Here is a 27,527-nt window from a genome sequence, read left to right on the forward strand (position 1 = left end):
CATTTGTGCAGTAAATTCATTCGAAATTGGAAACCTTTGTTACTGCCAAACTATTGATCCATAGGCTACTTTATGGATTGCATCCATTAAAAGATGCTTACTATTCGGTGCCTATGCGGAAGGATTATAGACGTTATTAATTCTAAGCTAACACCTTCCACCACTAAGGACAACTTGGGGTTCACCTTTGACTTAGTCCACATGTGGGTAACTTATCAAAGGAAGGTACAGACTTAACTGAGGCCAACAACCTCATTGACATCAGTAAAGCACCAATTCAACTGGTAGCAAGGGTAATTTGCAATACTGTGGCCTTTCCAGCCACACTGTTTGACCTTTGTATTACCAATAATTACAAGGACAAAGGTATAAGCACTTAAAATCAATACTGGTCATGTGTATAGACCAATGAGGCTACCAATCTAAGCAATCACGGAATTACAATGATAGGGGAAATATTGGGCATTGTTCAAGCCCTATCATTGTCAGCAACCATTCAGTGGTGCTACAAACTGATGCCAGTGTTCATGGTTGGCGTGTTACTAACCCCATCTCTAGATGTGGATATAGATGGGATGCACAAGAAGCATCATTGCTTCAGATACATGTCATAAACTACTTGGAAATGTTGGGTGCGTTCTATGGACTAAAATCATACTGTTCAGAAATGCATCACCTGCATGTTAGACTACAGATTGATAACACCACCATGGTAACATATACTAACTACATGGGTGGAATCAAATCGGTATCATGTGATAATCCGGCTAACACAATTTGGCAATGGTGTATTCAGAAAACATTTGAATATCAGCTAGTTACCTACCAGGTAACCTCAAATTCAGTGGCAGACACCAGGTCACGCAAATTCAATAACAAACATCGAATGGATGTTGGACCGCAAAGTGTTTGCTGATATTGTAGCATGATATGAAACACCAGAGGTTGATCTATTTACATCTCGGCTTAATCACCAGTTGCCTATCTGTGTTTCTTGGGAATCAGACTGGGGCATCAGCGATGGATGCCTTCTCGCTGCATTGGGGGGGAAATTGTTCTTTCTATGCATTCCCTCCTTTCTGCCTCATCAGTCGGGTATTACGCAAAATACAACTAAACATGGCTCTCCGTTCCAAAATAACCAGATTGTTGGTTCATCCCGTAACGGGCGAGAAAATCATCCCTACCATAAAAGGACAAATGTGTTCGTCAGCAGAATCTTAAGTAACCACTTCCGGACCTGGGACTAACGAACCGAACAATGAACATATTACAGCGGCTCACAGGCAGTCCACGAAGAAACAATATCGGGTCCACATCAGGAAGTGGGAAATATTGTTCTAGGAACAACATCACTACTGTACGACGAACATAACTCTGTTCTGAAATTCCTGGCTAGCCTCCATTATGTTGAGGGGCTCAGTTTAGTGCCACAAACTGCGCCAGAAGTGCCTTCCAGTATTCTGGGGCAAGGATCAGAGCGTCATTCTGTCGGGTCTCACCCCCTGGTGACTAAACTCATGAGGGGAATTTTAATATTATCCCCAAGGACTAGTATTCCGTTATATGGTATATGAGTATAGTCCTAACATTACTGAGGAATTGGTCACCAGCCACAGCTCTGTCCCTGCATAGACTTGCACATGACATGGTCATGCTTATGGCATTGGTCTCAGCACATAAATTCAGTCTTTACATAAATCAAGGCTGGATAGTAACACCTCTTCTACGAGTAAAATAATTTTTTACATCCACGAATGAGTTTAACAGAACAGACCGGGATCGTCAGGCCTCATATAGAATTCAGTGCATACCCAATAGATGATTGCCTATGCATTATGAGACATTTGTACTTATACATAGAGAACTCTAAACAGCACAGAGGCAATGAGATGGCTGAAACAGGTTTACGGCTGCTGGGGTGGATACTAACATATTCAATCTCATACCACCAGGGCTGTAACTACATCGCAGCAAGGAAATGGACCAAATCCTGGGGACAGCAGGATGGTCATAAAAGAAAAGCAGTGGTAAACCTGTGACATTGCAGAATCTAAATTAGATCTGTATCATGATTACCCCATAAGACAGGGGCTATAATTTGTTGTTAATAGTTCATCATGGAATTTCAATGTCGGATTCATGTTTGAATACGTTAACACTATTTCCTCCCTTAGTCAATTATGGCAATAGTGAGGCATGGACTCGTTTCCACGGCATGAAATCACAGAGCTTTGAAATCTTCACGTAGTCACTCACGTGACTCCGAAGTAAAATAGTAAGATTAAATGAGAACTTACCAGTTTGAAGTTTGATCTTTATTTTATGAGGAATAACGTTGAGGGATTACGTGCCCTCCGCTCCCACCCTCGATCATAAAGTTCAACTGGTATCCCTTTTTCTCTAATCTTACTATGTTCAGGTCATTACTGTTATCTGTGATTTCACACCGCTGCTTTGAAGAATGACACGCATGCGTCCTGGCAGGTTCTTCACGTAATCCCTCAACGTTACTCCCCATAAAATAAAGATCAAACTTCAAACTGGTAAGTTCTCGTTTAATCTTACTATTTCACATATTTAAATTATCTACTATCTAAATGGCGTCAAGTTGGGAAAAGGGGAAGTACAACGGGATCTGGGGGGTCCTTGTACATCAGTCTATGAAAGTAAGCATGCAGGTACAGCAGGCAGTGAAGAAAGCGAATGGCATGTTGGCCTTTATAACAAGAGGAATCGAATATAGGAGCAAAGAGGTCCTTCTGCAGTTGTACAGAGCCCTAGTGAGACTACACCTGGAGTATTGTGTGCAGTTTTGGTCCCCTAATTTGAGGAAGGACATTCTTGCTATTGAGGGTAGGTTTACAAGGTTAATTCCCGGGATGGCGGGACTGTCATATGCTGAGAAATATGGATCAGCTGGACTTGTACACTCTGGAGTTTAGAAGGATGAGAGGGTATTTCATTGAAACATATAATGGTCTGCCCCAACAGCTGCTGACAACGTTCTACCGCTGCACCACAGAGAGCATACTAACGTATGGCATCTCTGTGTGGTATCTCAGCTGCACGGAGGCGGAGAGGAGAGCTCTTCAGCGCGTCGTCAACAGAGCGCAGCGGATCATCGGGACAGAGCTACCAGCCTTGGAGGGCATCTACCACACGTGGTGCCTCAGGAAGGCCCTCAGCATCCATAAGGACTCATCACACCCCTGCCACGGTCTGTTTCAACTACTTCCCTCCGGCAGACGTTACAAGGCCTTCTACGCCCGAACCTCCAGACTCAGGAACAGTTTTATCCCAAGAGCTATAGCAGCTCTGAACCTGCCCTAATGAGTGCCCCCCCCACCCACCCCCTTTGGACAGTCTCCCTCAGATGGTCACGTCAATCAATTCAGCTTGTTTATTTATGTATTGTATTTATTTACCTTTCTTGTACATCAGTGGAGCTGCACACTAAATCTCGTTGCACTGACGTGCAATGACAATAAAAGATATATTATTATTATTATATTATTATTATTATAAGATTGTTAAGGGCTTGGACATGTTAGAGGTAGGAAACATGTTCCCGATGTTGGGGGAGTCCAGAACCAGGGGCCACAGTTTAAGAATAAGGAGTAAGCCATTTAGAACGGAGACGAGGAAACACTTTTTCTCACAGAGAGTGGTGAGTGTGGAATTCTCTGCCTCAGAGGGCGGTGGAGGCAGGTTCTCGGGATGCTTTCATGAGAGAGCTAGATAGGGCTCTTAAAAACAGCAGAGTCAGGGGATATGGGGAGAAGGCAGGAACGGGGTACTGATTGGGGATGATCACCCATGATCACATTGAATGGCGGTGCTGGCTCGGCTAAATGGCCTACTCCTGCACCTATTATCTATAGTCTAAATTAGGTCACTCCTAATTCTTCTAAACCCCAATGAATACAGACCCAAACTGACCTGCCTCTCGATAAAACAACCCTCTCATCCCAGGAATTAGTCTGGTGAATGGTCTTTGAACTGCCTCCAAATCTACGAGATCCTTTTTTAGGTTAAGTACAAAAAGAGAAAATGCTTCAGTCTGAGCAAGTTAGGCAGTTTAAACAGTGCTGGCAAGCCAATGTTTCAGGTTGATGACATTTTGATGCCGAGGTCAGTGATCTGAAACACTGCATATTTTTCACTCTAGATGCAGCCTGACCTGCTGAGAATTTCCTATATTTCTGTTTTTGTTTCAATAATCGAAAATACTTTAACCATCGGCCACATGCCATTGACTCCAGACCCAGGAACATGTTTAAGGGCTTTTTGTGCAGAGGGGCCAAACAGCACAGGTACAAAGGTCCCTGAAAGAGGTGTCACAGGTACATGTGGTGGTCAAGAAAGCTTTCAGGAGATTGCCCTTCATCAGTCAGGGGACTGAGTGTAGAATTTGGAATGCTATTTTACAGTTGCACAAGTTGTTGATGAGGATGCATTCGGAATATTTTGGAGTATTGCCATAGGAAGAATGTCATTAAGATGGAAAGAGTGCAGAGAAGATTTACGAGGATGTTGCCACGACTCTATGGCCTGAGCTAGAGCGAGAGGTTGGGCAGACTAGGGTTTTATTACTTGGAGTGCAGGAGGCTCAGAGATTCAAGATTCAAGAGAGTTTATTATCATGTGTCCCTGATAGGACAGTGAAATTCTTGCTTTGCTTCAACACAACAGAACATAGTAGGCATGACTACAGAACAGATCAGTGTGTCCATAGACTGCACAGACTTTTAGCCAGAGTGGGGGAATTGAGAAGCATAGGACAGAGGTTTAAGGTAAGAGGGGAAAGATTTAATAGGAACCTGAAGGGCAATGCTTTCACACAGAGAGTGATGGGTACATGGAACAAGTTGCTAGAGGAAGTAGTTGAGGAAGGTACTATAACAACATTTAAAACAAATGTGGACAGGATCATGGATAGTAAAAGGTCAGAGAGTCAAATGGGGGCAGGTGACACTGGCATAAATGGGACATCTTGGGCAGCATAGACAAGCTGGGCCAAAGGGCATGTCTCCCTCCGTGCTGCCTGGATGACTCTATGAAAAGGATACGATGATATTCCAGGGCCCAAGCCGTAACCAGTTTGGCCAGAATCCTTTGTACAGAGCAAAGAAACCTTCCGTTTTACAGATCTAATGATGAATTTAAAAATAAATTAAATATTGGCCTTCTTCCAAAGACATACAGGTTTGTAAGTTAATTAACTTGGTAAGTGTAAAAATTGTCCCTAATGTGTGTTAGTGTGTGGGGATCGCTGGTCGGCGCAGACCTGGTGGGCCGAAGGGCCTGTTTCCGCGCTGTTTCTCTAAACTAAAACAAAACTCTCTTATTTAAAATATTTACTCTAACCCCAATTAGCACAGTGGCACAGCAGTAGAATTGTTTTCTTGCATTGTCAGAGATCCAGGTTCAATCCTGACTATGGGTGCTGTCTGACCGAAATTTGTACGTTCTTCTGTGACCGTGTGGGTTTTCTCTGGGTGCTCAGGCTTCCTTCCACATTCCAAAGACATGCACGTTAATTGGGTTCTGTAAATTGTCCCTAGTGTGTAAGTTACAAAACTCGCAGATGATAGAACTAGTGTAAGGGTGACCACTGGTCAGCACAGACTCTATGAACCAAAAGGCCTGTTTCCACATTGTATCTCTAAACTAAATACTGTTAAAATGTTGACACCTGCTTTGGTTTCTTCCAGGCCAAGTGAATGCTAATTCTTAGTGACATATTTCAGAGCAATACAAGTCCTTCAGCCCACTGAGTCCACACTTACATCAGTGCCCATTTGTACTCATCCCACTTTATTCTCCCCAAATTCTCACCAACTCCTCTAGATTCTCGGCCGGCCAGACCCTCATGCAATGGTCATTACCTGATATGAGCAACATGCAAGGCTCATGTTGATAACTCCCTCCACCTTTAGACTTACCTGCACAAGACTGTCCAGGGTCCCTTTATAATCAACCTGGCTCCCCAAAGCCACTCTCTGGTTCATCTTGCGAGTGCGTACTACATCAACGGGATTGGATGCCAAGGCACCAGCCAAACCACAGGTGAAGCTCGAGCTGGAACAACAACAAGTATGAACATTGCCAAGGTATGAACATTAGGACTCCTGAAGTCTCTTCTACTATTCCTTGAGATCGTGACTGAACTGTGACTGTCTCAGTCACTCCACACTATTTTAGAATAATCATGCAAGCAAATTCACAAACGACCATAGAAGTCCGAGCCGCATGACTCAGAAAGAGGCTCTTCAGTCCACCGCATCCTTGTTGCCTGTTGCACCAACTTATACCAATCCCATTTATCCACATCAGGGTCTCTGCCACCAGCACCCCTTCAGATCTAAACCTCCTCCCTTGCACCTTAAACCCATGACCTGGCTTGAGATTAACCTCACCATGAGAAAGAAATTCTGACAATCCCACTCGCAACTCCCTGGATAACTCATCCCTTCCCACCCCCTCCCGAGGTACCTTCCCCTACAACCGCAGAAGATGCAACACCTGTCCCTTTACCTCCTCCCTCGACTCTGTCCAGGAACACCGACAGTCCTTTCAGGCAGAGATTCACTTGCACCTCCTCTAACCTCATCGACTGTATCCGTTGTTTAAGATGTGAACTCTTATACATCGGCGAGACCAAACGTAGACTGGGCGATCGTTTAGCTGAACACCATCGCTCAGCCCGCCTGAACCAACCTGATTCTCCCACACTGACCTTACTGTCCTAGGTCACCTCCATCGTCAGAGTGAGGCTAAATGCAAATTGGAGGAACAGCAACTCATATTTCGCTTAGGCAGCTTATAGCCCAGTGGTATTAACATTGATTTCTCTAACTTCGGGTAGCCCCGACATTCCTTCTCTCTCCGTCCCTCCACCACCCAAGTCGCATGAGCTTCTCTTTTTCACCCAACAAACAGCGAACAATGGCCTGTTTCCTTTATCATCGTTACTTTTTTGCATATCTTTCATTCATTGTTCTTTATCTCTCTACATGTCTACATCTCTCATCCTCTATATCTCGTTTCCCTTATCCCTAACCTGTCTGAAGGGTCTCGACGCGAAACGATACCCATTCCTTCTCTCCACAGATGCTGCCTGATCCGCTGAGTTACTCCAGCACTCTGTGAAATGTCACCTATCCATGTTCCCCACAGATGCTGCCTGACCCGCTGAGTTACTCCAGCACTCTGTGAAACGTCACCTATCCATGTTCTCCACAAATGCTGCATGATTTGCGAGCGGTGCAAGGGGGGAAGTGAATACAGAGGTCAAAGTGCTGTATATGAATGTGCGAAGTATAAGGAATAAAGTGGACGAGCTTGAGGCTCAGTTAGAAACTGGCAAGTATGATGCTGTGTGAATTAATGAGACATGGCTGCAAGAGGGCCAGGGCTGGGAACTGAATATTCAAGGGGATACCTCCTATCGAAAAGACAGACAGAGGGGGTGGGGTTGCCCTGTTGGTGAGGAATGAAATTCAGTCCCTTGCAATGGGTGACATTGAAGCAGGAGATGTGGAGTCAGTAGGGATAGAACTAAGGAATTGTAAGGGTCTTGGTGAGACCACACCGGGAGTATTGCGTACAGTTTTGGTCTCCTAATCTGAGGAAAGACATTCTTGCCATAGAGGGAGTACAGAGAAGGTTCACCAGACTGATTCCTGGGATGGCAGGACTTTCATATGAAGAAAGACTGGATAGACTCGGCTTGTACACGCTAGAATTTAGAAGATTGAGGGGGGATCTTATAGAAACTTACAAAATTCTTAAGGGGTTGGACAGGCTAGATGCAGGAAGATTATTCCCGATGTCGGGGAAGTCCATAACTAGGGTTCACAGTTTAAGGATAAGAGGGAAGTCTTTTAGGACCGAGATGAGAAAATCATTTTTTACACAGAGAGTGGTGAATCTGTGGAATTCTCTGCCACAGAAGGTAGTTGAGGCCAGTTCATTGGCTATATTTAAGAGGGAGTTAGATGTGGCCCTTGTGGCTAAAGGGATCAGGGGGTATGGAGAGAAGGCAGGGATGGGATACTGAGTTGGATGATCAGCCATGACCAAAGTATTCAAAGGTTTTTATTAGTCACATTCACATACACCGAGGTAATGAAGTGAAATGCTTTTTGCCATTTTGCAGCACACAAAGAAAGAATACAGACATAACACCAATGAGAGTCTTAAACACAAAGAACATCCCCCCACAATGGCTCCAACCATGAGGGAAGGCACAAAGTCCAGTCCCCAACCCCAGTTCACCCTATTGAGGCCTCCACAGTTGCCTCTACGGAGGCCCGATGTTCCTGGCCGTTCTCGCCGGGTGGTGGTGCACCGGCGTCGGGAGAGTCCTCACAGCGGCATGGGAACCCTGGAACGGCCGCCTCCGTACTGGAGGCCGCGGCTTCCGAAGCCGACAAGGCCGCGCCGGATGGAGCTCCACAACTGGCGATCTCGTCGCGAGATCCCAGGCTCCCGGTGTAAAGTTCGGCGCCGCCGCTCGCAGCTGGTCGTTCCTCAGACCCGCCGCTCCGCGATGTTGTTCCCGGCGGTCTCAGCTCACCGGAGCTCCAGCGCGGCGACGCAGGCAAGGCATCGCCCGCTCCACGATAGCGCTCCAGCGCTGTGCCGCCGCCGAAGCCGAGGTTCTGGGCGGTCCGCAACAGGAAACGCCGCTCCAGGCCCGCTTGTAGGCCGCGAGGACGGGTCGAAGCTGCAGCCCGGAGAAAAGCTGCCTCTCCGAGCAGGTAGGGACCCTGAAAGGCAGTTTCCCCCTTTCCCCCCCCCCACCCCCCACACAAAAAAGTCTAGACCTCCAAACAAAACACTTTAACTAACTAAAAATAAAAATAAAACGGTGAAAAGACAGACAACTGCTGGCAGGGCAGCCGCGCACAGGGCAGCCGCGCACAGGACAGCGCCCCCTAATAATAATGATCATATTGAATGGCGGTGCAAGCTCGAAGGGCCGAATGGCCTCCTGCTGCACCTATTTTCTATGTCTATGTCTATGTCTAAGGGTAAAAAGAGCCCAATGGGACTAATCTACAGGCCCCCAAACAGTAGCCTGGACATGGGGCGCAAGTTGAATCAGGAGTTTAAATTGGCATGTAGCAAAAGTAATGCTGCGGTTGTTATGGGAGATTTCAACATGCAGGTAGACTGGGAAAATCAGGTTGGTACTGGACCCCAAGAAAGGGATTTTGTAGAGTTGATGGATTCTTAGAACAGGTATTGGAGCCTACCAGGGAGAAGGCAATTCTGGATTTAGTGTTATGTAATGAACCGGATTTGATAAAGGACCTCGAGGTTAATGAGCCATTAGGAGGCAGTGACCATAACATGGTCAGGTTTAATATACAATTGGAGAGGGAGAAGGGTAGATCGGGGGTGTCAGTGTTGCAGTTGAATAAAGGGGACTAGGGGGCCATGAGGGCAGAGCTGGCCAAAGTTGACTGGAAAGATACCCTAGCAGGGATGACAGTGGAACAACAATGGCAGGTATTTCTAGCAATAATACAGAAGGTGCAGGATCAGTTCATTCCTAGGAGGAAGAAAGATTCCAAGGGGAGAAAGGGACGACCATGGCTGACAAGGGACATCAGGGACAGTACGAAGAAGTACAACGTAGCAAAGATGAGCGGGAAGCAAGAGGATTGGGTAATGTTTGAAGAACAACACAAGATAACCAAAAAGACAATACGGGAAGAAAAGATGAGGTATGTAGGTAAGCTAGCCAAGAATATAAAGCAGGATAGTAAAAGCTTCTTTAGGTAGGTGAAGAGGTAAACAAGACCAAAGTTGGACCCTTGAAGACTGAAAAAGGTGAATTTATTAAGGGGAACAAGGAAATGGCAGATGAGTTGAACAGGTACTTTGGATCTGTCTTCACTAAGGAGGACACAAACAATCTTTCTGATATAGTAGTGGCCAGAGGATCTGGGGTGACGGAGGAACTGAAGGAAATCCACATTAGGCAGGAAATGGTGTTGGATAGACTGATGGGACTGAAGGCTGATGAATCCTCAGGGCCTGATGGTCTGCATCCCAGGATACTTAAGGAAGTGGCTCTAGACATCGTGCATGCATTGGTGATAATTTTCCAATTTTCTATAGACCCAGGATCAGTTCCTGTGGATTGGAGGGTAGCTAATGTTATCCCACTTTTTAAGAAAGGTGGGAGAGCGAAAACAGGGAATTATGTTCCAGTTAGCCTGACATCGGTGGTGGGGAAGATGCTGGAGTCAATTATAAAAGATGAGATAGCCGAACATTTGGATAGCAGTAACAGGATCGGTCCGAGTCATCATGGATTTACGAAGGGGAAATCATGCTTGACTAATCTTCTGGAATTTTTTGAAGATGTAACAAGGAAAATGGACAAGGGAGGGCCAGTGGATGTAGTGTATCTGGACTTTCCGAAAGCATTTGATAAGGTCCCACAGAGGAGATTGGTGGGCAAAATTAGAGCACATGGTATTGGGGGTAGAGTACTGACGGATAGAAAATTGGTTGGCAGACAGGAATCAAAGAGTAGGGATTAATGGGTCCCTTTCAGAATGGCAGGCAGTGAATAGTGGGGTATTTGGATGAATGGATTCAAAGTAACATTAGCAAATTTGCAGATGACACAAAGCTGGGTGGCAGTGTGAACTGTGAGGAGGATGCTATGAGAATGCAAGGTGACTTGGACAGGTTGGGGGAGTGGGCAGATGCATGGCAGATGCGGATAAATGTGAGGTTATCCACTTTGGTAGCAAAAACAGGAAGGCAGATTACTATCTAAATGGCGTCAAGTTGGGAAAAGGGGAAGTACAATGGGATCTGGGGGTCCTTGTACATCAGTCTATAAAAGTAAGCATGCAGGTACAGCAGGCCGTGAAGAAAGCGAATGGCATGTTGGCCTTCATAACAAGAGGAATCGAATATAGGAGCAAAGATGTCCTTCTGCAGTTGTACAGAGCCCTAGTGAGACCACACCTGGAGTATTGTGTACAGTTTTGGTCCCCTAATTTGAGGAAGGACATTCTTACTATTGAGGGAGTGCAGCGTAGGTTGAGAAGGTTAATTCCAGGGATGGCGGGACGGTCATATGCTGAGAGAATGGAGCAGCTGGGATTGTACACTCTGGAGCTTAGAAGGATGAGAGGGTATCTCATTGAAACATATAAGATTGTTAAGGGTTTGGACACGCTTGAGGCAGGAAACATGTTCCCGATGTTGGGCGTGTCCAGAACCAGGGGCCACAGTTGAAGAATAAGGAGTAAGCCATTTAGAACGGAGACGAGGAAACACTTTTTCTCACAGAGAGTGGTGAGTGTGGAATTCTCTTCCGGTGGAGGCAGGTTCTCTGGATGCTTTCAAGAGAGAGCTAGATAGGGCTCTTAAAAATAGCGGAGTCAGGAGATATGGGGAGAAGGCAGGAACGGTGTACTGATTGGGGAAGATCAGCCATGATCACATTGAATGGCGGTGCTGGCTCGAACGGCCGAATGGCCTCCTCCTGCACCTATTGTCTATTGTTTATTGACCCACTGAGTTACTCCAGCACTCTGAAACGTCACCTATCCATGTTCTCCAGATGCTGCCTGACCCGCTGAGTTACTCCAGCACTCTGTGAAACGTCACCTATCCATGTTCTCTACAGATGCTGCCTGACCCGCTGAGTTACTCCAGCACTTTGTGAAACGTCACCTATCCATGTTCTCCACAGATGCTGCCTGACCCACTGAGTTACTCCAGCACTTTGTGAAACGTCACCTATCCATGTTCTCCAGATGCTGCCTGACCCGCTGAGTTACTCCAGCACTCTGAAACGTCACCTATCCATGTTCTCTACAGATGCTGCCTGACCCGCTGAGTTACTCCAGCTTTTTGTTTCTATCTTGGCGAATTTATAAATCTCTGTCAGGTGTCCGTCATTCTCCTCCGCTCTAGGGAATGTATTCAAATTGTCCTGATAACCGACATGCTGCAATCTAGGCAACATCCCGGTGAAATGGAGACACAAGGAACTGCAGATGCTCAGTGCTCCAGGCAGCATCTGAGGAAGGAAGGTCTTGGGCCACGACCTTTCTTCAGACTGATTTGTTCAGCAAAATTTAGCAGCAGGACGCTTCTTCAGTCTGAAGCAGGCCCCAACCTGAAATGTGCCTGTCCATTCCCTCCACAGTTGCTGGCTGACCCGTTGAGTTCCTTCAGCACTTTATATTTTGCCCAAACTCCTGTTGAACCTCCTCTGCATTCCCACGTGCAAAATGTCGCCAATGCAAGCAGGGGTAGTGGTGGAAGCAGATACAAAGCAGCTTAAGAAGCTTTTAGACAGCCGCAAATATATGCAGATATTGGAGGCGTATAAGGTCATAAGGAATAGGAGTAGGATTAGTCCATTCGGCCCATCAAGTCTACTCCGCCATACAATCATGGCTGATCTACCACTCCCTCCTAACCCCATTCTCCTGCCTTCTCCCCATATGCTCTGACACCTGTACTAATCAAGAAATGGATGGATCATCAGTCAGAGGAGATTAATTTAACTTGGTATCAAGTTCGGCACAGAGATTGTGGACAAGGACCTGTGCTGTATTTTTGTCTTCACTAACTCTCATATCAACTCCTCTCATATCTGTGGATAAATGTGAGGTTATCCACTTTGGTGGCAAGAATGAGAAAGCAGATTATTACTGAATAGTGTCAGATTAGGAAAAGGGGAAGTACAACGAGACCTGGGTGTCCTTGTACATCAGTCACTGAAAGTAAGCATGCAGGTACAGCAGGCAGCGAAAAAAGCTAATGGCATGTTGGCCTTCATACCGAGAGGAGTTGAGTATAGGAGCAAAGAGGTCCTTCTGCAGTTGTACAGGGCCCAGGAGAGACCACATCTGGAGTGCAGTTTTGGTCTCCTAATTTGAGGAAGGACATTCTTTCACAGTGCTCCCAGACCTACACCAGGTCTGGGAGGGCTGTGAAACATTTTTCCTGCATCTAGTTTGTCCAATCCTTTTATAATTTTATATGTTTCTATAAGATGCCCTCTCATCCTTCTAAATTCCAGTGAATGCAAGCCCAGTCTTTCCAATCTTTCCTCATATGACAGTCCCGCCATCCCGGGGATTAACCTTGTGAACCTACGCTGCACTCCCTCAATAGCAAGGATGTCCTTCCTCAAATTAGGGGACCAAAACTGCACACAATACTCCAGATATGGTCTCACCAGGGCCCTGTACAACTGCAGAAGCACCGAGCCTTGCGGCACTCCAGTCGCCACTGCCTGCCATTCTGACAGGGACCCGTTTAATCCTACTCTTTGTTTCCTGTCTGCCAACCAATTCTCTATCCATGTCAATACCCTACCCCCAATACCATGTGCTCTAATTTTGCCCACTAATTTCCTGTGTGGGACCTTATCAAAGGCTTTCTAAAAGTTCAAATTTAATTCTTCCACCTCAACGCTTAAAGTAAATCTCTCCATCTTTATGCCATCAGAACATTAAGGAAGGAGATATGGTAAAAATAATTCCTTATACATGATCATCAAAGGCACGACCACATCGTTTAAGGTGAGAGGTAGACAATTGAGAGTAGATTAGAGGGGAAATCTATGGCTGTGGCTGTGTGGAACACATTGCCTGAGGGGGTGGTGGAGGTAGAGACCCTTGTGGTTTTTAAGAAGCATCTCGACACGTGCTTGAATTGCCAAGGCAGTGAAAGTGACAGAGCAAATTAAGATAAATGGGATTAGTACAGATAGGGACAATGTGAGACTTGGACATGATGGGCTGAAGGCTTGTTTCTGTGCCAAAGACTCTGTGGCACGTTTACTATATTTAATTTGGGAATACAATTAGTGAACCTGTACTAGTCACATTCTGCCAATTGATGACCACCCCTCTAAGCACAGCTAATCTTCTCATTCAGTCAATAACTCACCTCACAATCTAACACAACTGGTCCAAGGAGAGACATGACCACATTCATATTCCATATTGTTGCAAGAGGCTCATGTTTGAGCAGTTTATCAGAATTCCCATTCTTATGCAAAATTAACTCAGCCTGACTAGTATTCTTCACAGCTCCAATACGGTCTCGATATACATGACAGTAATATACTAATACCTGTTCAATCGTGGAAGAAACTTACAGAAAGTGCGTGTAAACTGTGTCTCCCATAACGCCAGACAAAATGAGATATTTTTTCGTCACATCGTAGATGGGTAGCTCCACCCCCACGACAATGGCAGCTCGCTGAGCTGTCAGGCTGACTCCCTGTAAATCACACAGAGAACACGGCTTGAAGAGCTACAAGGGACAGCTCGCAACTCAAACAAGTTCATATTTTCATTTAAATAGAAACCTCAGTCAGTTAAACTGCTTTGTGGAAAGATAAACCAGTTAATGTTTTAAGGAAGGCTGTCATAAGGTATTACAGAATATAGAACTGACACTCCCCCCTCGTGATACCAGACACTCCCCCCCCCCCCCCCCCACCCCCCTCGTGATACCAGACATTCCCCCCCTCGTGATACCAGACACTCCCCCCCCTCGTGATGCCAGACTATGTGCGATGACGTGATAGCCCTGGAGCAAGGATAGTCTGGGTGCTGGGTGGTATCGAGCAGGTCAGATACACAAGGGTTAGTGGGATTTGCACCATTTTGGTATAGCTCTCTTGTTCCTGCTGTCCAAACCTGTTCCTCACAGGCACATAGCAAATATATTTGTTCAGGCTGCACCCTTGTAGCCAAACATCAATCCCTCCCTTCCCCATTTTGTTCCGCACTGCTGTTCCAGGAATGTAGTGTGAGGGCCTCTCCCCACTGGGGCTCTTCCATGGCTCAAGAAATGGTCCCTTTGGGAGTCACTCAGCTAGAGGCAGAGTCTTATAGCACCGGGTAGATATCTGCCTCTTCCACTCCAGGGAAAATACATACAGCCTATCCAGTCTCCTCAGAGCTGAAATGCTTTGATCTAGGCAACACCGATGAATGTCCTCCGCATCATCTCTAGTGCAATGACACCCTCCCTATAGTGTGGTGCCCAGAGCTCCACACAATACTCCAAGTGTGGCCGAACCAACGTTTTTAACGTTGCACCATGCCAACCCTGCTGTTATATCTGATGCCTCGGCCAGTGAAGGCAAGCATCCCATATGACTTCATCCTCTTGACCCACCACTTTCAGGCATCTGTGAACATACGTCAATGTTTCTTTGTTCAACACTTCCGATGGTTCTACCATTTATTATGTACGTCTTACCCTTATTTACCTTCCCAAAATGCATCTCATTCTATCTGATGGGATTAAATTGCATTTCCAATCAATCTGTTCAACATTCCCACTGATCACTATCTGCTGTACCGTAAATAACCTTCCTCGCTAACCACGACCAAAATTGCACCTCACCTGCACTTACTCATCACGTCTGAGATGCGTGTCAGTCACCACCAACAAACTCTGTGGCATGGAGAAATGTGTGGGCTGCGAATAGGTGAGACAAACAAAAAGGGGAAGGAGACAGCAGGGAGGGACTTTTGGCCAAGATCCTTTGTTATACCCAGTCATACGTTCCTTCTGCTGCTGGATATGGGGGGCAGGGTGTGGTGGAGACGCCCCTCAAAATAAGGGAAGGAATCCCACGCCAGTGGGCCACATGAGTGGCAAGGGTGGGGGGCAATGCATGTTGACTGTATTGCATAATCTGTATAGCCTTACCTGGCAAGGGAGAGACCGTGATCAAAAAGGCGGCGAGTAAAAGAGACCGTCTGATCTTATCAGAACAGTTCTGGCGGTCCTTCCGGGACAAGGGCCGTGGATCATGGATCGAATTTGGAGGTCACGTGGTCTGTCGATTGCTGGCTTCATGTGGTTGGGTGGATCCATGCTGGTTGGGTAACCAACCTAACACCTCATCCAGTCACAATGGCAGCACCAACTGGAGCGGGAGGACAGGGTATCCACAATACCCTGAGAGTCAGTGTGAAGGACCTCAGCAAGGGGACTCCCTTCTCACGGGACCTGTTCGTAAGGAAAGTCTTGCTAGAGGCCTGCAAATTGAAGGCCAAGGACATCTTCTGCCTCCAGGACTTCCCGGGTAACGGATACATTGACGTTACCTTCAAGTATCCGACGGGATGGCAGAAGTTGATGGAAGACTTCCGGGAGAAGGGGAATGAAGCTCCGTTGTCGCTGCTGAAAGTGCAGCCGCTCTTCATCCCCTCCACCCAGAAGGAATGAATGATCACCGTGCACATGTTCAACCCACATGTGCCCGTAGTGGATGTCCTCACCTTCCTTGCTCGTCATGTCGAGGAAGCAGGGAACTGTGTGGACGTGAAGGACCTGTTCGGGATCTGGACGAGCAAGCGGCAAGTGAAGGTGAAGCTGAGGGTGAACGAGAAGGGAGCCATCATCCACCCTCCCTCGGTGTTCGCTATCGGAGGGAAGCTAGGGTACATGAGCTATGCGGGGCAACCCAGGCTGTGCAGGAAATGCAACAAGCCTGGGCATGTGATGGCCCAATGCAGTGCAGTTGTCTGCAAGAACTGCAAGCTGGAGGGCCACGAGACAAAGGATTGCCAAGTCAGCAAGAACTGCAACCTGTGCGTGGAGGCAGGCTACCTCTACAGGGCTTGCCCTAAATGAGCCTGCATCTAATCACAAGCAATAAGAGCGGCTGTTGCCAGCACCCCCAGGGTGGGTGAGACACCTCCCACCACTGCCAAGGCCTCAGCAGAAAGGGAGAACAGGGATGAAGACAGCCCGACCACCTCTAGCCCCCAATCGCCGGACAGAGACCCCCCGCGCCCTGTCAAGGGGGGAGAGTCGATGGAAGAGGGGGAACAGCAGAGGGAATGGCAGGTAGTGAACAGGAAGAAACACCGGAGGGTTCTGCCCAAAGAGCTAAGGCCGGAAGGGACAGGAAAGTCGAAGAAGGGTTCTTTCCCAGACAGACGCTAGCAACCTCTCCTCGTGGGAGGATGAGGCGACATCGAGGACCCGACGATGGAGGCAGAGGAAGAAAACAGGTGAGGAGACTGAAAAGAGAAAGGTCACGACTATTGTCCCCCAGCTCCGGGAGATCGGGAGCAGTGCAGCGGCCTGTTGTCCCCCAGCTCCGGGAGACCGGGAGCAGTGCAGCGGCCAATGGGCCCCAGCTCCAGGAGACCGGGAGCAGTGCAGCAGCCAATGGGCCCCAGCTCCAGGAGATCGGGAGCAGTGCAGCAGCCAATGGGCCCCAGCTCCGGGAGATCGGGAGCAGTGCAGCGGCCTGTTGTCCCCCAGCTCCAGGAGACCGGGAGCAGTGCAGCGGCCAATGGGCCCCAGCTCCAGGAGATCGGGAGCAGTGCAGCGGCCTGTTGTCCCCCAGCTCCAGGAGACCGGGAGCAGTGCAGCAGCCAATGGGCCCCAGCTCCAGGAGACCGGGAGCAGTGCAGCAGCCAATGGGCCCCAGCTCCGGGAGCACGGAATCAGCCACCGTAACCCAGCTACAGGAGACGGAGAGGGCGGTGCATCGAGAAGACGGTGGAACAAGGAGGGTCCCTCTAACGACAACCCCGGCTACTCCACAGGAAACCCCCCTCCTTGAGGATACCGGCACCCAGTACCTGAGCCCCGAAACGGTGCTGCAATTCACCAAAGCGGTGGGCATGTGGGGACAAGATGACGGTCAGTGACTCTAAAGGACAATGGAGCTAAAACTGGCATCATTAAATGTGTGCAGTGTGAAGAACTGCGCGATGTGTGAATGCCTTGCAGCACCTGGCCAAGGTCAAGGCAGATGTGACTTTTCTCCAGGAGTGCGGGTTGCCACACCTCCGCTGATATCGGAGGTGGTCGCGCTGGTGGCCCCACGGACTGTCGGTGTGGTCGGGGGGCAATGATTGTCGTGCTTCCGGCCTGGGGATCTTGCTGCGGGGAGGGAACTTCGCCATCACTGAGGTCAGGGAGGTGGTTGGGGGGCGTCTCCTCGTGGTGGATGTTATGTACCGTGGTTCTCCGCTCCGGCTGATTAATGTGTATGCCTCACCCGTGCAGAGCGAGCGGCTGGCCGTTCTCCAGCAGTGCTACTGGCCACGTCCCAGCAGCTCGTTCTGGCCGGTGACTTCAACTGCATCATTGATGCGGCTGGACGATCCGGCAGTGCCGACAACAGACGTTTATAGGCGTAAAAACATGCCCAACGCCGCCCTCACCCTGATGGCCACCTTCGTGTGTGGCTGCATCAGGTGGAGGGCAGAGCCAAGGCACGTTGGCACCAAGTGTCATTACCTGCTGAGGTTCTACCTGTCCCCGGTGTTGCGAAGGATGGGCCTGGTGCAGATGCCACGCAATGTGCCAGTCAGCTGGACATTGCCGCCCGATCTGTCGTTTGTGGAAAGGTTCTTCCGGACCAACACCTTTGACCACAAGTCCATCGGGCAGTGGTCAGCACGGAATGTCCTGCAGGCAAAGGACTCTATGGATCCTGTGGCGTGGTTCCCAGAGCAGACTGCCCAGCTTGTCTGGCAAAATGCCTCATCGCCAGAACTCACCAACAAGCACCAAGACCTGGTTTGGCTGGCGGTGAGGGGAGCCCTCCCAGTCAGATCCTTCCTGCACCGTCAGAACCTTACTACCAGCGCACGCTGCCCTCGGGACGGCTGCTATGTAGAGGATACGGTTGCCCACCACTTTCCAGAGTGTGGATTCGCAAAAAGAGTCTGGAGAGGTTTGCAAGGGTCCCTGTCACGATTTATTCCGACCAGCTCTGACACAGAGGACTCTGTGATTTACGGACTGTTTCCAGGGATGCATTCAGCGACGGACATTGAGTGCTGCTGGAAGGTCATCAACTCGATGAAAGACGCTCTGTGGTCTGCCCGAGCTTTGTTCATCACCCAGCGTAGCGAGATGTCCATCAGGGAATGTTGCCGACTGGCCCGCTGCAGACTGGAGTATGTGCTGAGGGACGCACTGAAGCTCGGTGCAGCCAACGCCAATGCTCGGTGGGGGAGGACCACAGTCTAGGGTCCTTCCGCTGCTGGACATGGGGGGCAGGGTGTGGTGGAGACGCCCCTCAAAATAAGGGAAGGGATTCCACGCCAGTGGGCCACATGAGTGGCAAGGGTGGGGGTAAAATTGTGTAATTTGTGTAAACAATATTGAATGTATGTGTAGCCTCCGAGAATGTCAGATGGAGTTTCGTAAGGATCATGTATTGTATTTTTTTATTTCTGGAATAAAGTATATTTTGAAATATAAAAAAGGCCACACAATGCCCCACGTCTTGGTGCTGAGCAACGCCCATAACACCCAGAGCAACGACCAGAGCAGTGCCCAGAACACCCACACACCAGTGTCCACACACCAGTGCCCAGAACACCCACACACCAGTGCCCAGAACACACACACACCAGTGCCCAGAACACCCACACCAGTGCCCAGAACACACACACACCAGTGCCCAGAACACCCACACACCAGTGCCCAGAACACCCAGACACCAGCGTCCACCAGTGCCCAGAACACCCACACACCAGTGTCCACACACCAGTGCCCAGAACACCCACACACCAGTGTCCACACACCAGTGCCCAGAACACCCACACACCAGTGCCCAGAACACACACACACCAGTGCCCAGAACACCCACACATCAGTGCCCAGAACACCCACACACCAGTGCCCAGAACACCCACACACCAGTGCCCAGAACACACACACACCAGTGCCCAGAACACCCACACACCAGCGTCCACACCAGTGCCCAGAACACCCACACACCAGTGCCCAGAACACCCACACACCAGTGCCCAGAACACCCACACACCAGTGCCCAGAACACCCACACACCAGTATCCAGAACACACACACACCAGTGCCCAGAACACACACACACCAGTGTCCAGAACACACACACACCAGTGCCCAGAACACACACACACCAGTGCCCAGAACACACACACACCAGTGCCCAGAACACACACACACCAGTGTCCAGAACACACACACACCAGTGCCCAGAACACCCACAGAGCAACAAGCAGCAACAGAAGAGCAGGGCTTGACACCAACTTTCCACCACAGCAGTGGTCCAGCAAGCCATTTGCAAGGCAGTGCCGCCAGTGAGCAGAAAGCCACGACAGCCCACTTTTAGCAGTGATTCACACTTGCGTTTCGGAAATACGTCCTGAGCACTAAACGAGGTAGCCCTGTGGGATTTCAACACCATAAGTTCACTGGATTCCCTGGCTGTTATCTGCCTGCCTACTCATATGATTGGAGACATTACACTAACAAGTCTGAAGAAGGCTCTCGACCCGAATGTCACCCATTCCTTTTCTTCAGAGATGCTGCCTGTCCTGCTGAGTTACTCCTGCAGTGGAGATCTACCAGGATTTGGGTCAATATGGAGAGATTGGTAAAAAGGCGAGAATGCATGGGATGGGTTTATTCTGCTTGTATTGGGAGACAACTTCACAGAGTTGTGTACGAGCGGACAGAAGGGGCAGATAATTACAAATATTTTTCTCTTGGTAGGGGTGTCCAAAACAATAGGACAGGTTCAAGTGACGAGGCTCGGGGAGGATCTGAGGAGGGAATGTTGTCACACAGATGGTGACTGGAACCTGAAGAAGGGGTGGAGGAAGAGCATCTCATGTTTAAGAAGGATTCTAGTATTATGACCACTGAATACTTACTCTCCACAAGCCTCTGGTACCTTCTTGCTGGTAGATATTAATAAAATTACCAATCATGCTTCCCTGACAAAGCCCACTTTGAGCTTGCATCCGAATCTGAAAAAGAGGTCAAACAAAAAAAATCCATCAATATCTCTTTAAACGAGGAAAGCATTGGAATTAGGGGTTGTTTGCAATAGTTTAATTCTTAAATATAATTAATTCACCAACTATATATTATAATATCCCTCCGAATATGAAGTTTAAGATTTCTGAAAGAGACAGTGTGGATTAAACAGTGTAAAAGGTTTATGGGATACTTTGCTTCACCAGTCTTCACATACACCGTGTAACAGCTTTCCAAATTATTCATCTCGTTTTTCCTAAACATGTTCCCAAGATGATAATCGGACCCAAATACCGGGAAAGGGGGGAAATAAGGCTCAGCCTTATTTGAAGGAAATCAGGCAAGAAGTGCAGAAGTGTGAAAACACATACCTCCAGATTCAGGGACAGTTTCTCCCCGGCTGTTATCAGGCAACTTAACCATCCTATTACCGACTAGAGAGCAGTCTTGACCTACCATCTACCTCATTGGAGACCCCGGACCTATCTTTAATCGGACTTTACCTTGCCCTAAATGTTATTCCCTTTATCCTGTGTCTGTATGCTGTGGACGGCTTGGTTGTAATCATGTGTACTCATTGCACAGACTCGAGAGCACACAACAAAAGGTTTTCACTGAACCTCAGTACACATGACAATAAACTAAACTGGAGAGAATGTTCATTGCACACTTTGTCTGTAGTTTTGGTCAACACATTCTAGGAAGGATGTGGAGGCTTTGGAAGGGGTACAGGAGGTTTACCAGAACACTGCCTGCATAGAGGATATTAGCCAGATGGAGAGGTTTGCAATGTTTTCTCTAGACCCCAGAGGTTGAGGGAAGATGATAGAAGTATATAAAATTACAAGAAAAATAGATAAGGTTGCCAGCCAGAACCTTTTTCTAAGGGTGGAAATGTGAACGATTTGACAACAGTTAAGAAGCTTTTAGATAGGAACATGAATATACACAGAATGGATAGATGTGGATGAGATTAATTTAACATTTGGCATCATGGTCATCAAAGTCATTGTGGGTTGCAGAACCTGTTCCTGGTCTGTAGTGGTCTACTTTCTATCCATAACTCTGCCCATTTTTGTGTTGTTTGCAAACTTCTGATTAAGCTCATCTACGTTTTAGTCCAAATAATTTGTATACATCACAAACACCACTGATTACAGGCCTCCATACACAATAACATCCCCCCACCATTCATGGCCATCCTAATGGACCAGGTCTCCTAACATGCATTAATCTAGATCAACCCACCATGAAGGACCTTGCCAAAAGATTGACTGAAATTCAAGCAGACAACATCAGCAAACACTGATGGATTGGTCTGTAAGTTTGCAGATGGCATCTAGATTGCCTGAGTTGCAGACTGAGGGAGGCTGTCAAAGTATACTGCAGGATACGGATCAGCTACCCAAATGTGCAGAGGAATGGCAGATGGAATTCAATCTGAGCAAGTGTGTGGACGGAACCCGGGTTTCCCCTCTCCCCAGGGTGTCCCGTTCTGACTAGATAGCCTCTAAACATGCCCATGACAGATGTAGACTTGGCCAATCTTCTTGCCCCAGCTCCTGCCTCATAGTGTTGTGCGTAAAATAAGTGAAAGTTTACCATAGCAACAGAGCACAGCAGATCTTTCACAGGATTTGCATGCCCTAGAAAGCAAGAGTTTTATCTGAACACCACCAACAGGTCAACCTTCTTTCAGTGTTAGCCTTGATGATGATCTACACCCTGGAGGTGTCATGCTGGGCAATAGATGCCCCACTATTATCTGTGGTATTTATTAAACAATAGAAAATTGTCACCATTCCAAATTCAAGGGATAACATCATCCTGTGTACAGCCAATAGACAATAGGTGCAGGAGTAGGCCATTCGGCTCTTCGAGCCAGCACCGCCATTCATGTGATCATCCACAATCAGTACACCCACACCTCCGATCATCCACAAACTACCAGGTAAAATAAATGAGTCTGAAGAAGGGTCTCGACCCAAAACTTTGCCTATTCCTTCGCTCCTAAGATGCTGCCTCACCCGCTGAGTTTCACCAGCATTTTTGTCTGCCTTCGATTTTTCCAACATCTGCAGTTCTTTCTTAAACAAGTAAAATAAATTTGTCGTCACCTATCCATGTTCTCCAGAGATGCTGTCTGACCTGCTGAGTTACTCCAGCAGTGTTCTTTTGTGAATTAACCAGCATCTGCAGTTAGATATTTCTACAGCTTCCACAGCCCTCCCAGACCTACACCAGAGCCACTGGCCTTCATTACAAGGAAACCAATATCTCTCCGTGAAACTACACTGCAGTTTAGCTTTCTCCGCACCCAGTCAATCAAGACAGTGAAACTGAGGAACTCAGGGAAGCCAATATTTCAGCACCTCTTTACCCCAGTAACTCCACCACCCACTTCTTTACCCCAGTAACTCCACACCCACCTCTTTACCCCAGTAACTCCGCTACCCCCCTCACCCCAGTAACTCCACACCCACCTCTTTACCCCAGTAACTCCACACCCACCTCTTTACCCCAGTAACTCCACACCCACCTCTTTACCTCAGTAACTCCACTACCCACCCCCCTCACCCCTGTAACTCCACTACCCACTTCTTTACCCCTGGAACTCCACTACCCACCTCCCTCACCCCTGTAACTCCACTACCCACCTCCCTCACCCCTGGCATCTACATGCTCCACACAAACTGGATGAAATGGGGAAAGAAAGTAGACAAAACTTTAATACTGTTGAAAGAACTTTAGCAAAATACTGGAGGAATAATTGGACCTGGAGCCCAGTGATTGCAGAGAGGATACTGCATATCTAAAGGAAGGTGCTGATAAGCATCCTTGTGGGAGTTGAGAGGCCACATAATCAGAGGATACAGCCCACCTCGTTTTATACCATCAATCATCCATTTACATGAATCCTACATTGATCCCAATTTATTCTCCCCACATTCCCATCAACTCCCCAAGTTTCTACCCCTCACCCACACACCAGAGCCAATAAACCCACCAATCCACACATCTTTGGGATGTAGCATGAATGCAGAACTGGGGGAAACCCACACAATCACAGGGAGGAATGCGTATAACATTGCAAAGATTACATAGACAGTAGGTGCAGGAGTAGGCCATTGGGACCTTCGAGCCAGCACCGCTATTCAATGTGATCATGGCTGATCATCCACAATCCTGCCTTCTCCCCATATCCCTTGATTCCACCAGCCCTAAGAGCTCTATATAACTATCTTTTGAATGCATCCAGTGAATCCGCCTCCATTGCCTCTGTGGCAGAGAATTCCACAAATTCACAACACTCTGGGTGAAAATGTTTTTCCTCATCTCAGTTCTAAATGGCCTACCCCTTAATCTTAAACTGCGGCCCCCTGGTTCTAGACTCCCCCAACATCGCAAACATGTTTCCTGCATCTAGCATGTCCAATCCCTTAATAATTTTTTATGTTTCTATAAGATATCCTCTCATCCTTCTAAATTCCAGAGTATACAAGCCCAGCCACTCCACTCTATCAACATATGACAGTCCCGCCATCCCGGGAATTAACCTGATGAACACTCCCTCAATAGCAAGGATGTCCTTCCTCGAATTAGGAGACCAAAACTGAAAAAGTTACTCTTATAACAACTAAACAGGTTCGCTTCTTAATAAACAGACACCACACAAACTGTTTGGTAGACCAGTTCAAAACTTTACTTATTATCGGCCGATGGAAGGGAGGGAGAATTCCAGCTAAGTGACCAATACAGACACTTGACCGTCCTCCGTCCACTTCTCTGAACAACAGAATTACATTGCATTAAATAGTTTTTTTTGTCCCCTTAGCACATTCCACAGACATTAGTCATGGTCAGAGGTACAGGAAAAGGTTTCCACAGAATGCATCACATCAAAGGCATTTTGTTTACATGGTACAAGATATACTAAAAACATTGGCCATTTGGTTTAGGTAATTTTATCTTCAAAGAGATCACCCTAGCTCTTTCGCTGCTTCCTCTCTGTCACTTGGTCCCTCATAAACATAGGACACTTGGTTTACGGCATCTTATCTTTCTACTTCCCTGGTTCTTCTCTCGTCACTTCGTCCCTCATAAACATTGGCCATTTGGTTTACGACATCTTACATCAAAGAGATCACCCTAGCTCTTTCTCTGCTTGTCACTTGGGAGACAATGTTATAGGATTTATTATCTCACACACCCGCAACCTAAGGCAAGCCTAATTTGAGACTAAATATAAGCTGTAAGCTAGCCCAGAAGCCAATTTAATATCTTCTTATATTTTTAACTAAAATTCGGCTTCATCAAAACTGCAAACATTTCCCCAAGTGTGGTCTCACTAGGGCCCTGTACAACTGCAGAAGGCCCTCTTTGCTCCTATACTCAACTCCTCTTGTTATGAAGGCCAACATGCCATTCGCTTTCTTCACATGTAAGTACCTGCATGCTTACTTTCAGTGACTGATGTACAAGGGCACCCAGGTCTCATTGTACTTCCCCTTTTCCTATCCTGACACCATTCAGATAATAATCTGCCTTCCTCTTCCAAAGTGGATAACCTCACATTTATCCACATTATACTGCATCTGCCATGCATCTGCCCACTCACCCAACCTGTCCAAATCTGCACTGATGTAAAGCACTTTGGTCAACGAGCGTTGTTTTTAAATGTGCTATAGAAATAAAATTGACTTGACTTGACCCTGCATCCTCATAGCAACCTCTTCACAGTTCACACTGCCACCCAGCATTATGTCATCTGCAAATTTGCTAATGTTACTTTTAATTCTTTCATCTAAATCATTAATGTATATTGTAAATAGCTGCGGTCCCAGCACCGAGCCTTGTGGTACCCCACTAGTCACAGCCTGCCATTCTGAAAGGGACCCGTTAATCCCTACTCTTTGTTTCCTGTCTGCCAATCAATTTTCTATCCCTGTCAATACTCTACCCCCATGTGCTCTAATTTTGCCCACTAATCTCCTGTGTGGGATCTTATCAAGGCTTTCTGAAAGTCTAGGTACACTACATCCACTGGCTCTCCCTTGTCCATTTTACTAGTTACATCCTCAAAAAATTCCAGAAGATTAGTCAAGCATGATTTCCCCTTCGTAAATCCATGCTGACTCGGACCGATCCTGTTACTGCTATCCAAATGTGCCGCTATTTCATCTTTAATAATTGACTCCAGCATCTTCCCTACCACTGATGTCAGGCTAACTGGTCTATAATTCTGTTTTCTCTCTCCCGCCTTTCTTAAAAAGTGGGATAACATTAGTTACCCTCCAAACCACAGGAACTGATTCAGAATCTACAGAACATTGGAAAATGATCACCATTGGGCCCTGAGGATTTATCAGCCTTCAGTCACATCAGTGTACCCAACACCATTTGCTGACTAATGTGAATTTCCTTCAGTTCCTCCGTCACCCTAGGTCCTCTGTCCCCTAGTACATCTGGGGGATTGTTTGTCTTCCTTAGTGAAGACAGAACCAAAGTACCTGTTCAATTCGTCTATTTATTATTCGTCATAATAAATCCACCTGCTTCTGTCTTCAAGGGACCCACATTTATCTAAATTATTTTTTTCCTTTTCACATACCTAAAGAAGCTTTTACTATCCTCCTTTATATTCTTAGCTAGCTTACCTGGAGCGGGGCCTTACTTCGCCCGGCGCGGTTTTAAATGGCCGTGGGACTTGCTAGCGCCCGCCGGGGGCTCCAACATCAAGACCCGGAGCAGGGCCTTACATCGCCCGGCGCGGCTTTAAATGGGCGCGGTCTTGCTAGCGCTCGCCGGGGGCTTTGATTTTGACATCAGGAGAAGAATGGAGAGCAGGGGAGAGACAAGACTTTGCCTTCCATCACAGTGAGGAGGAGATTCGCTGTGATGGATGTTTGTGTAAATTGTGTTGGTGTGTGTCTTGGTTCTTTTCTTGTATGACTGCAGAAACCAAATTTTGTTTGAACCTCATGGTATTGTATTGTATTGTACCTATGTACTTCATCTTTTCTCCCCATATTCCCAGAGGATTGAGAAGCTATTAAAGATCATCAGAAGGTAACTAATAAGGCAATATGGGGAGGAAATATGAAGGTACACTAGCTAATAATATAAAAGAGGATAGCAAGAGTTTCTTCAGTTATATAAAGATCAAGAAAGAGGCAAGAGTGGATGTTGGACTGCTGGAGAATGATGCAGGAGAAGTGATAATGGGGATTAAAGAAATGGCAGAGCAGTTGAATAACTTTTTTGCATCAGTCTTCACAGTGGAAGACACCAGCAACGTGCCTGAAATTCAAGAGAGTCAGGGGGTGGAAGTTAGTGTAGTGGCGATTGCAAGAGAGGTGGTTGGGAAGCTGAAAGAGCTGAAGGTGGATGTCACCTGGACCAGATGGACTGCACCCTGGGGTTCTGAAAGAGGTGGCTTTAGAGATTGTGGAGGCATATGATTGATATTTCAAGAATCGCTAGAGTCAAGATGATTGGAACATTGCCAATATTACCCCACTGTACAGGATGGGAGCAAACCAGAATAGTGGGAACTATAGGCCGGTTCGTCTGGCTTCGGTGGTTGGTAAGATTCTAGAGTCCATTATAAAGGATGAGGTTACAGAGTTTTAGAAGTTCACGATAAAATAGGCGGAAGTCAGCATGGCTATGTGAAGGGGAGGTCTTGCCTGACAACTTTGCTGAAATTCTTTGAAGAAGTA

The 27,527-nt window shown here is 47.3% G+C and overlaps 1 protein-coding gene across 2 annotated transcripts in view; it reads right to left on the bottom strand.

Annotated features, from left to right (window-relative positions):
* LOC116979275 (kidney mitochondrial carrier protein 1-like) overlaps positions 1–27,527 on the bottom strand; it is a 47,788-nt gene that overhangs the window by 7,607 nt on the left and 12,654 nt on the right. For both annotated transcript variants that reach the window (XR_004413661.1, XM_033030889.1), the window contains exons 5-8: positions 20,700–20,795; positions 14,162–14,286; positions 5,949–6,084; positions 5,073–5,153 (exon numbers count right to left, since the gene is read on the bottom strand). Coding sequence is in view for 1 of the 2 variants with exons in the window: in XM_033030889.1 (XP_032886780.1) it covers positions 5,073–5,153; positions 5,949–6,084; positions 14,162–14,286; positions 20,700–20,795 (438 nt within the window). In the remaining variant the exon portion in view is untranslated. The remainder of the gene's footprint in view (positions 1–5,072; positions 5,154–5,948; positions 6,085–14,161; positions 14,287–20,699; positions 20,796–27,527) is intronic.

This window comes from Amblyraja radiata, chromosome 12, assembly GCF_010909765.2.
Source record: "Amblyraja radiata isolate CabotCenter1 chromosome 12, sAmbRad1.1.pri, whole genome shotgun sequence".
In the NCBI taxonomy this organism is placed as follows: Eukaryota; Metazoa; Chordata; class Chondrichthyes; order Rajiformes; family Rajidae; genus Amblyraja; species Amblyraja radiata.